Source organism: Centrocercus urophasianus, unplaced genomic scaffold, assembly GCF_019232065.1.
Source record: "Centrocercus urophasianus isolate 14NV4802_14NV808 unplaced genomic scaffold, USGS_Curo_1.0 seq_17, whole genome shotgun sequence".
Lineage (NCBI taxonomy): Eukaryota > Metazoa > Chordata > Aves > Galliformes > Phasianidae > Centrocercus > Centrocercus urophasianus.
The window spans coordinates 31,220,158-31,232,711 of NW_024884722.1; the positions used below are offsets into that span (position 1 = coordinate 31,220,158).

Sequence of the window (12,554 nt, forward strand, 5' to 3'; positions counted from 1 at the left end):
GATATAGTAAAATTTGTTAGATATGCAGTAATATTTGAAACTGAATTTCAGAAATACACAGACATGCCCAAATTAACTCAAAGGATGTCAGGACATTAGTATCTTCCTACAATTCCTATCATTAGAATACTTCAGAATTAGTAGAAAGTGGAATTCAGAAATTGTATACTAGAACTAATACAGACACTCAAAATGGAAGTCATGCCCCCTTTTCAAATGGGACTTTTCCTTTAACTGTCCTGTTATTTTTTTCCACTTTCTCAGCTCTGAATAGAAGAAAAACTCTGCCATTCTTTACTAATAGCAGGATGCAGCACTGTCTGTGCTGACTTAAGTATTTTCCTTTTTTATTATTATTATTATTATCTACACAGAAAGCAGGATAGACAAAGGTCCTAGCACCATACCTTTTTTCTGACATCATAGCCACACTGTGTATTCACAACTTTTTGCTGAAAAACAAGGATTAAAAATATATCAGTTGAATTCTGCTTGCTTCTTTTCACACTAAGTTCTGTCTTAAATTCACAAACAAATTAGTACTGCACAAAACAGCTCTTTTAGAGAACATTTCAGTAAAAATAACATAGCAAAGCATCAGAACACCAGAAAGGTATAATGTCCAAGTGGACAGAAGGTAAATTGGAAAGTAAGCATCCTCCACTACAATTTCCAGCTTCTCTCATTGGCTTTCATCCAGCAAGGACTACTGAACATGACATTTAACAGCTGTACCGACAGCCTTCAGACAAAACATCTGTACTTCCAAGATCGATATCATTTTATCTCTTTCACATAATGCCTAAATGCTGAGATAACAAAGGTACCACACTGATTTTTGTAGTAAAAAAAATATTCCTTACTACTCCATCATTTCATGTGGTTATCCTTGTTCGTGAATACCAGTACCAGATAGATAGCTGCAAGCTACTAGAGTGTCTTTACAGTTGATAAATCAGTCTCACAAAATCCAGCTTCGAGATAAAACTACCGTAGACAAAAAAAAGTTCCAGTTATGTCTCAAACACCACAAACACCTTCCAGATTCCAATTCCACAAAGCCCAGTATTAAGCTCCAAAGATGCTTCTTTTATGATGCTTTTGTTTCCTTTCCCTATGAGACTAATCAAACCTATTTACTGCATAATTACAGAATTGCTTACAGTATGTAGTGAATTATATCAAAATGCTCAGAAGAGAATGGCAAATTAAAGAAGTTTACATTTAACAATATCTCCAAGTATAACATCAGCAACAGAAAAGACCACAGTGAAATAGCACAGTTCTGAATTAAAATAAGAGTTACCAGAGAATCTGAACTTGGAATACTTTCCTGACAAAATCTTTCTTTGGCTGACTCCATGATCAAAAGCCTTACCTGGCTTACTTCCAAGGTAGGTTACAAACAACCTACCATGGTTATCTCCCTTAGGTGAGGATTGCTGAGTTGACCTGAGCAACAACTACTACATAGCATTAATTTGTGTCTGTTTCTGCTTCCATTGCAAGGATCAGATTCCTACAGCTTCATAAGCAGATCTAACCATTGAGTACCTAAGAATTGCCAAAAGCCAAGAATTGACTCAGACACTTCCACCTCAGTCTGTGTATGAGCACTTCACCAGTTGCTTATAACCAAAGGCATGAGCAAGGACAGTAACTCCTGCTTGTCAGGCAGAGGGGTGCTGTACAGCAGCTCTAAGAGGGGCACATGTGCTGCTTCAACAGTAGATGACAGAGCTTGAAATCAAGGCCTCGGGAATAAAACAGTATCAACAGCCAATGTTCACAGACTTCAATCATGTAAAAACACCTTCTGAATTCCTCATGACATACAGTTTTCAGCTGTATAAGAGGCTGACACATCTATTCTATCCTCTAGAAAGAACAGAGCAGTAACAAAAACAGAATTTGGCCATTAATAATAATTTTTGATATTTAGAAGACTTCTTTAAGCCCTATGTGTCACACCATATTCAGGAAGTACTTCCTGTCGTAACTCTTCAATAACAGAAGGATACCAAACCAGGAAACAACTTACAGCAGGATCAGGTATACAACAGGAGAATGGAACACCACATTTCTCACGACTTTTGCTTTCACTGCTGCAGTTGAAGTATATGTTGAAATCCCAGTCATCCGGGCCTTGGGCACCACAGCAATGGTTCTGCAAGAGATAAACACCTGCTATGTGGGGATATTTTATAGATAATGTATTCACTGAATAGCTCTCTGGAATAATATTTGCTCAAGTTTCCTATACGTTGTGTATTCCTTATGGCTGTAAGGAATCGATGGCAACACAAGAGTAAAACAAACTGAATAATCAATACAGCATCTCTACAAAACAAAGAAAAAAAAGCACCACTTGGCATAATGTTCTTGGAAATAGATGCTAACACAACTGGAAGCATCATAAAAACTGTCACTTGAAATGTAACCACCCGATGTTATCCATGTTAGCCAAATCCAAAAGAAATATGGAAAACTATTTCTTTAACTTTGTGATTTCACTTTTAAGTCTTCACAAAACTATCAGTTTTTCCCCCTTTGTTCACTCTGAAAAATGGATCAAAACATCTGTGAATACACTTATTTTCTTTCAAATGAGAAAATTTTCATACCCATGTGAATTAACTGACATAGCCTTATTCATTCAGTCAGCTCTATGATTGTTTCGCATTAAGTTTCTTGACCTAAACAGTGCAATGTAAATTTCATAATTACAGATCAGGGAAATCCAAACATTTCAAAGAATTTTCAAGTTCTAGAACAGGTGAAAGTTGGTTTCTCATTAAGTTATGTTTTGCAGTTCACTGACCTGTGCTACAATTTGTGTACTTAAAATGGTTTATTACACACTTTCCTGGTACCTCATGAAGTTTCCTAGCATCTCTAACATTACTGATGTTTGAAGCAGCTAGGAGCAGCATCGCCTTACAAGAAGCTGCCCTTAGTACCAAACACCAAAGAAAGCAGTACTGAAAACCATCCAGGAAGCTTAAGTCAGAGGACTGCTTCACATACTATGTTAACACATGAGTGAAATAACCAAATACGTACAGCTGCTGGTAATATACAACAGTCCATACAGTATACAGTATAAAAACATGTTTTGCTATCAAAGTGAACTGTAAACACAGATTTTTAAGCATGATCTTCTAAAATATAGGAGACAGACAGAAAAGTGACCTTCTTTTACAAAAAAAAAAAAAAAAAAAGAAGAAATATTTTACCTCTTTGTGAAGTACTTCCTCAATTTCTCTCCATACATGCAGACATAAATTTAAAAAAAATCAGAAAAATCACCCTCACTGATTGTTTCTTGAGTGTGAATGCAAAATAATCTAACTGAAAGCCACCAAGCCCTTATTAGCAACAGGCCTTGCAATCTCCTCTCTTAGCAGCTAAGTATTTTAGGACAAAAAGAGCATACAACTATTTCAGGCTTCCTTGAGTACCTACAGAATAGCTTTCCACAGTTTAAAATCTTTTTTGCTTTCAGATGAGACGCTTCTCAGAAGCGTGGCTTCATCAAGGGCATGTCCTACCTGATAAAGTATCGTTTTTTTTTAATGGTGACATAATTGTAGCAGAGGACAAAAGAAGAACCACTGATGTCATCATCTGGACTTCATAAGGCCTTTGACACAGTCCCCCATGATATCCTTCCCTCCAATTTGGAAAGATACAGATTTGGTGGGTCGACTGTTAGATGGATGAAGAACTGGTTGTAAGATTGTACCCAGAGAGCGGTGATCAATGGCTCAATGTTCAGATAGAGATCACTGAGCAAGTGGCATCCTCAGAGGTCAGTACTTGGATCAGTGATCTTGAACATCAGTGACAACTGACAGTGGGAACGAGTGCATCCTCACCAAGTTTCCAGACGATACTAAGCTGTGTGGTGCAGTCAACACACGTGAGGGATGGGATGCAGTTCAAAGAGACCTAGACAGGTTGAACAGCAAGCCTAGGTGAACCTCACGAGACTCAACAAAACCAAGTGCAAGGTCTTGCACCTAGGTCATAGGTAACTCCCAGTATCAGTACAGGATGTTTAAGGATGGAGCATAGCCCTGCTGAAAAGGACCTGGAGGGACCTGTGAATGTTAAGCTGGACATAAGACAGCAATGTGCCCTTGTAGCCCAGAAAGCCAACTTAATCCTGGACTGCACCAAAACAAGTATGGTCAACAGGTCGAGGGAGGTGATCCTGCCCCTCTACCCTGCACTGGTGAGATCTCTCCTGGAATACTGCATCCAGACACAGAGTCCTCAGTACAGAAAAGATGTGGATCTGAAAGAGCATGCCCCACAAAAACCAATGGAGACGAGAAGGTTCGTGGAAGACCTGATAGCAGCCTTTCAGTATTTAAAAAGAGGCTCTAAGAATGAAGAGTTCGGACTCCTTAGCAGAGTCTGTTGCAATAGGACAAGGGGAAACAATTTTAAATTAGAAGAGGAGAGTTTAAAATTGGATTTAAGGAAGCTTTTTTTTTAAAAAAAAAAAAGAACAAAAAATAAGAGTAGTGAGGTACTGGAACAGGCTGAAACTATGATTCTATGATTTCAACAGCAAAAGTCAAGGCATTCACAATTAGAACACCACTGTATCTCAGATGTCTTGTTTAGCTTGGAGAAGAGAAGGCTCTGGGGAGATCTCATTGTGACCTTCCAATACTCAAAGGGAGCACATGAACAGGAGGGGGAACAGCTGTTTACAAGGGTGGATAGGGATAGGACAAGGGGGAATGGTCTTAAACTGAGACAGGGGAGGTTTAGGTGAGATATTAGGAGGAAGTTTTTCACCCACAGGGTGGTGAGGCACTGGAACAGGTTGCCCAAGGAGGTTGTGGATGCCCCATCCCTGGAGGCATTCAAGGCCAGGCTGGATGTGGCTCTGGGCAGCCTGGTCTGCTGGTTGGCGACCCTGCACATAGCAGGGGGTTGGAACCAGATGGTCATTGTGGTCCTTTTCAACCCAGGCCATTCTATGATTCTATGATATCTGACACTCTCAGTAAAGAAACAGAACAGCACAACTGTCACATGGCACTACTAGCTAAAGACCATGATCAATCTGAAAGAGGAAAACCTCCTTAACTACATATTCTCCCAGAAAACAAAGGAAAAATGACAGGTAATGTACTTACAATTTTCTGTAGCGAATCAATGAGGTTCTGGAGGTCAATATCATCTCGATAGGACTTAATGTTATTCTCAAAGAACTCCTTGACTTTGTCCCTCACCCAGTCCTGGAACAAGACAGCCAGAACAGCCACTGCCAGCTCCAACAGAAATATAAATACAATTGTTCCACAGAACTGTAGAAGAAAGAGTCACAAATTAGAAGATATTTATCCCTTTGAATGCATTCCCTATTCTATTCAGAAAAGATTAAGACATGTTAAAACTCTTGCTCAGTATAGATACTATAAAAAGAAGTGACTGCTAATTGAGAATATAATGGAAAAAAAAAAAAAAACAACCAACAAAACCCAACCTAGAAGTTATCTTTTCATTTTGGTTATGTGAAGTCAAAAGTGAAAATAAGCACTAATCTACAGTCATTACACACAGCAGCTGGAATATTAATATATAAGAATCTGCAAAACACAGGATTCTGTGAGCTGTTCTCATTTTAATTATTTCTTTTGCCCTGCTTAACTGTTTCTGAATTTAAATAAAGGACATCTCAATACAAAAGTAAATGTTTCAGATCTTTTAGTTAGTCATTTAAGTGCCCAATTTTTGCCCACTAAAAACTTAGAAGAGATTAAGCCCCTAAGCGATTTTGTTTGCCCAAAGCCATAACATGATCTCCTTTCAGTAAATTCCAGCTATGTTTCAGAAACATCACTTCATGCTATTACGTATTAAATTACATTACAATCTGAAATACATAAAAACATTGCTGCGTTAGCAGAATGAATGAAAAAAATCCTTTTTTTTCTAGGCGCAGGGCTAAAATACTTTAGTTTACATCTATTATTCTGTCCCTTAAAGAAGTTTGTCAGGGACTGAGCTCACCATATGCACTGTAATAAACTGCACGCCACAAATTACTTTTTTTTTTTCCTTCACTCATAGTTTCATACTTCCACATACACATTGATTCACACATGTAATGATGTTACTCACAAACTTCAGAAGGCAGATGTTTTCTCTCAGAGCTCCCACACAGCCAGCAAATCCCAAAGTAAACATCACGATTCCCACGACTAAGACAAGCACCACTGGATCAAGACCATGAAGACCAGTCACCTTTGTTAGGTCAGATAACACACCCTGAAAAATGGAGTAACAGAAATATGACCACTACAGCCATTTTTTATTTCCTGTTTGGAATTGTGATGATTCTTACAAGATCCCAAATTAATTGGTTACAAATCCTTCAGCTTGCAAACTGAGACCCGGTTGGAAAGGTTTGATCACAAAAGGGTTGTTAATGAAATTACTTTTCTTTATCCCAGCAAGTATTAATGCCAACTCAAAGCTATAGACTCTTACTGAGCAATCTAGTGCAGTCATACGTTTCAGACTACCTATGTCTATTTGCCAAACAAGCTTCCACCAGATGGTGCCAAAAGCTCAACACTACCACTGAGTATCCACATCATTTGGAGCCAACAGAACTAATAATGCATATTAACTTGAAATATATCTATCAGGAAAAGAGAATTTGCCCAAGGTATTCTCTCACTTTTTAATTGCATACTTAATTAACAAAAATAGTGTTTTGGAAATAAAGCATTAAAAGGTAAAGTTAACGTTGAAAAACTTCATCAGCTAATGGAAAGACACTGAGTAATAGTATTCTCAAGATATTCATGATATGTACTCATGATACATACGAGTTGATCTTCTTTCACAACACATCTTGTCAGACCCATTAATTTGGTGATAGCAAGACAGCAGAGATGTGGTGTTCTTGTTTTGTTTCTTTTAAGATCAAAACTGACTGAAGGGACAAAAAACGTAATTGGATAGTAGAAATCAGAATTGCCTTGCCACTGCTTGCCACTAAGAGCTGAAATAAACCATTAAGAAGTGGTCACAGTTTAGAGATTACCCATCATTCAAAAAGTCCTGGGAAGCAAAGACTCCTAGTAGTCCAATCAGTGACATTATCATCCTTACAATCCGTGAAGCCTCAAAGCTAACTATCATGTCTGGCCTACTGGTGAACTTGAGTCCTACCTAATCAATCACATCCATGCCTCAGAAGCACTTGCCTCAGATATTACGAACAGGGAAGTCACATCAAGACTAAGTCAGCATCTCTGTGCAAGCAATAAGCTATGGAACTAATCACAATACAAACAGGATGCTGAAAGTTTCAAAGCTGTTTCTGGCTATCCACTTCCCACATCCGAACTCAAGCTTTCCTCAGACGTCTCTTGGAAGAGAACTTCCACCGATCAAAGCACACTGTGACAATAAGACAGGAACTAGGGTCTATTATTCACCCTAGGTTCAAAACAGTCTCTTCAAGTTCACATTTGAAATTTACAACGTTCTCTTGTTAGTGTGGAGATTCTCAGTCTAAAGAAATATGCCAAGTAAAAAATCCTGAAGGAAGGAGGTCAGTCATAAGCAATTCAATTCAAGGGACTATTTCATCCCACCTTATTCATCTAAGGATGCTTCTGCCAGTGACTATGGAAGGATGCTATTAAGACTTACCCCTCTCTCCCCACCAAAAATCAGCAATTTAATATATCACTGATGAGTTAAGAAATGCCATCAAATGGGATTTGTGGAATTGTTATTTGTTTGAAAAAATATGGAAATTTCTTTCAACAAGCAGGTAGCTCTACCTTCCCTTCATTCCTGCCCCAGATACAGCCTCCAGAATGAAGAATACTGTTGGAATAATCTCCTTCCCCAGCCGCTGGCCACACAAGTGCTAACACAGCCCAGCAGGCAGATGGTTGCCTTAGACCTGAAGGTACACTGCTGATATTCAGCTGAATGACTGACAGGAGGCCAATGTTTTAACTCCCAAACCTGCTTTCTAGGCAGTGAGCCTAGAAAGGCCTAGAACTGGCATAAGTACTCAGCCTGTACTGATGCCAGTTTTTTTTGACATGACTCAGGCTTATCTTGTTTCTAATACCTAAATCCTATAGTCATTTTTTTTTGATGACTTCTGTAATACCTCTCAGGCTACATGTTAACTTCAATCCAGCCTTTATTAATGTAAACTTAACATGTTATGCAACAACTTCTACATGACTGCTTGAAATAACAAGAACCACTTAAGAGATCATAAGTGTAGCCCAGTTAGATAAAAAAAAATGCTGCATTTGACTCATAAGCATGATAATGTATGCCAGGGTGAGTAACTTTTTTTTTTTTTTTTTTTTTTTTTTAACATAAGTTACTTTCAACACTTGACACAAAATTGAGATGTTATCAGCTCACAGAGATACACAGCATTTACCTCCAGATAAAAAGAACACTCAGGAATCAAACTCGTAATGGAAAAGTTGATGACAAAAAAAAAAAAAACCACAACAAAGAAGTTAAAAAGATCGATGTACTTCATGCTGCACTAAGAGACAGGATGTTTAAAACTCTTCTGTACTACCTTTAGTTTCCCTTTGGGTTGACCACTGCAACTTTTAGAATGTTTTTCTTTTACTTCCCTTCTATTGTTCACTGAAACTTATCTGTAAACAGATCCACACTGACACACACATCCACTACTGCAAAAGAACAGCATTAATATGAAAATGTCCACACAAAGCAACTGACATAAAAGAAAAAAGAACGTGCATTTTTTAAGAGTCATTCAGAAGTTTAAGAACACAGGAAAACCTTTTAAGTTCTTAGTTGTAGAACAGACAGTAGAAACAGTTCAGGCAAAATTCAAGAAATAAAGACAGGAAAAGTCAAAAATTTTAGCAAGGCTTTCATTTTCAGTAATGTTAGTGTACCATAAAGGTCATTTGGCAAACTGAGCTAGTCATTTCCAACCACAGAGATCATATGTGCCTCTTTACACAACAGTCTGAAGCAGAGAAAAGCATATGAACATTATAGAAAACAAATTCAAGCTAAGTTTGACACCTTCTGAAACACACCTTCCATAAAGGATTAGAAAGAACATCATTTTATAGCAGGAGATAAAACCCAGAACCTCACTATATGGTCAGTTTATTGATACAAAGGCTCTATGGAAACGTTATGCTATCCTGGCAGTGACAATGTACCTACTCAGTAGCATGGCTCCAGAGTGAAGGCATGTGCCCTGCACTGTCAATTAAAATGCAGATAAGTCTGCAAACCACTGTCACTTTTTCCTTACTGCTTGCAGTCAAATGTGAGCCATGCTTCTACAACCATTCACAGTGGGGTAAACCATTCATTTTCACACCTATATGGTCTCTTGTAAGATGTGAATTACATAGAATTACATGTGAATTACATACATGCCCAAAGCCTTCCCTCTGTTGTGGAAGTTACATAGCTGAAAGAAACTTCAGCAAAACAAAAGCAAGAAAGTATAACTGAGTTGGGCCATGCTGCCCCAGTTTTCTTCCTCTCTATGGTTCACAGAATCAGGTCTATAACTCCACAGGAAGTGGATAACAGATGGCCTTAAAATGAGAACACTACATAAAGATGATCTCACAGATGCATGCTAATTTTTTTCTTTTTATAGAAATCTTTTTCATCCCTTCCAAACACTAATAATCTTCCCCCATCCTTTTATTAGAATCAAGCATATTTTTAGAAAAAATGCTTTCAAAAGAGAAACAACCCATAGGGACTGCTCATAAAGATGAAATTTTCTTTTTAATTCCCTTAAACCCTGCTCTTACAAGTCCATAAGGAAGTATAAACTTAAAGGGCCACAGCCTAATACCCAGTAATGGGCAAGAATAAAACTCCAACTACTTTCTATTTAGAAGATCTGAACGTGGTCCTGAGTCCTGGTCCTACATTTAAACCCCACTGCTTCCTGAGGAAATCAATTGTTTCACTGAGGCAGGAGAGGGCAGCCACCAAACAATGTAATACCAGTCATTTTACCCTTACCTTTTCACTCCATGCCCACAGTCCAGCTGCAAGGAATGCCATGCCAGCTAGCTAAAAAAAAATAATAATAATAAAAAAAATTAGATATACTTATCAGCGAGAAAATGCATTCTCAAACACTTAGCCAGTAGCACTATCCTTGAGTAAACATTGTCTGCTGTCCAAGATAACATTCATGGAACATTCTTCCTTATGAGTCAAATTCAATGAAAGAGAATCTGCACCACTTCTATTTTATTCAATTTCTGCATTGTGAGAACTTCTTTCAGCGGTCTTTAGAATTTCACTACTCGTATTTATTTGAGAAGCACATACTAGATTCCAAAAGATTTATTTCACTAGTTCACTTTCTAGTTATTACCTATTGCCAACCCCAGACTGTAGCCATGCTTAACTTCTCATAACCTCAGTGGCAAGAGTCAGATGAGTTTCTTCCCTAATTAGACACAACTTCTCTTCTAACACTTCACCTTTTTTCAAGTCCTTTGAATTTAGCTAGTCCATCTTCTTACCTTCAACAAGTAGCAAATATAACGCACAACAGACAAACTCCACACTAATTCTAATGCTGGCATAGTAAATACTTCTCAACTGCACTCACATGAAGTATGAGACCCTTTGTCCTTTATTTACTATCCTCAGGCTGTTTGCCTCCAACATCTACTTGGAATAATCAAGCTAAAATTACCTCTCTAGACAAGGTTACTACTCCCCTGCCTCCACACATGCACAAAACACTACACACACCCAAATGCTTAAAATGACATTCTAGCTTGTTACAGCTGTGAACAAGTCTACCTTAGCCATATGGAAGAGGTTGTTTCACTCCCACCCAAAGTCTACGTGCACATTAAAAAGTAAATTCCAGCACTCCAAAACAACCCTCAAACAGGGATCCTTTCTGCCAGGAAATGCAGCACCTTCCAGTAACTAAACAGGCATTACAGGCAATTCCCTGTAGCACAGACAAGAAGCAAAAATGAGACTTTGTTACATTCACCCAAGGAAATCCATGTAGATTTGATGTATTGCTGGGTTCATGGTCCCCAGGCTCTGAAATCGCACTCAGATAAAGCCAGAAGAGCTACAAGTGTTCTTCACATCATCCTATCTAAATTACTGACATGATGAAGGAGCTGTATCCATGCATGCATCATGTCATATATTGGCAGTGAAGAAGAGAGGTGAACTAAACAAATCCACTCCCAATGCAGGAAGATACTAATCCAGTACAGGAGGAGTTACAAATAAGCAAAGAAGCACTAAGCAGGTTAAATTTCCGTATGTTGTTTAACAGGTGTCCTTTGCAGACTGGCTGTCTTCCATTATAATTACCATCCTAATTAAACTGGAATAGATTCTTATGTATCTTTTAAAGTACATTCTAATTAGCTTGCTTCATTCTCATCTGTCAACACGAACACTGCTCTTATTTCTTGATACAGAATGTTCAGTCCCACAAACCACTATTTTTGCAAAATTATTTGTGACCATTTAGGCAAACTAGTTGCAAGAAAAGTTGAGTTTACTGGCAAAAAAAAAAAAAAAAACACTCAAACTTAGCCTTAGCAGAGTCTAAATAGATAAATCTAGAACTTATCTCAACTTAGTCTTAAGCAATTCAGAATTTTCACTAGAAGTGGCCGAAGTACAGAAAGCAAATTAAGCAAAGAGCAATCAATTATCACAATTTTGCTCGCGAAACAAAAATATCAGGTTTAGGGCCTGGTTTCCAAGCCTGTCCAGGTCCCTTTGGATGCTACCCCTTCCTTCTATGGTGTCAACTGCATCCCCGGTTGGTGTCGTCCTCAAACTCACAGAGGTGCACTCAATCTCTTATGCTATTTCACTGATAAAGATATTGAAAAGCACCAGTTCCAAGCACAAATGACAGCTTAGCATAAGCAGTGCCTGCCCCAAAGCAGTGGGACTCCTTAGATTATGCTGTGAGGATTGCCCTATGAACTCGGTACACAGCACTGCCTTTTTTTTCCTATCCAGACTGTAGCAGAACATAGCTCATGCAATAGGACCCTTACATGCAAATTGACTGCGTCAGCCTGTCTTGAGCTCTGATAAGAAGTACTGGGAATATATTCCCAATGAATTCAGTTTCAATACACACAAAATGTTACTCTCAAGGAAAACAATTTCCACGCCCTGGTAAGTCCTATCTGACATCATAGCTCTACTCACACTGGAGCAATCAGTAGCTTACAGTCTTTCCTTCCTATCCTTCTCTCTTTCCTGACTCATCCTGTTGGGGTCAGGAAACAGTCCAGAGGTGGATTCTTTTCTGTTTCTGGCCTAGCCTTGCTGTTTCAGGAGTTCCTGGAATGCAACCTAAGCTGCAAAAGCTAAGACCAATACTAGTCTAGTTCTCTTACTTCTCAAAAATGAGCTTGGAAGAATACTCCAGAGCAGAAGAGAAATTTTGCCCTTCATCATTACATTCAGGGCAAAATCACCAGACTCCTACCGTAGGAGACTAAACTGCCTTTTTC

General features: G+C 38.4%; 1 protein-coding gene across 3 annotated transcripts in view; it reads right to left on the minus strand.

Moving 5' to 3' along the window:
* Positions 1-12,554, minus strand: part of TSPAN14 (tetraspanin 14) — a 37,954-nt gene that overhangs the window by 4,789 nt on the left and 20,611 nt on the right. For all 3 annotated transcript variants that reach the window (XM_042818722.1, XM_042818721.1, XM_042818723.1), the window contains exons 3-7: positions 10,051-10,101; positions 6,145-6,291; positions 5,157-5,327; positions 2,042-2,167; positions 408-452 (exon numbers count right to left, since the gene is read on the minus strand). In XM_042818722.1, coding sequence (XP_042674656.1) covers positions 408-452; positions 2,042-2,167; positions 5,157-5,327; positions 6,145-6,291; positions 10,051-10,101 — 540 coding nt within the window. The remainder of the gene's footprint in view (positions 1-407; positions 453-2,041; positions 2,168-5,156; positions 5,328-6,144; positions 6,292-10,050; positions 10,102-12,554) is intronic.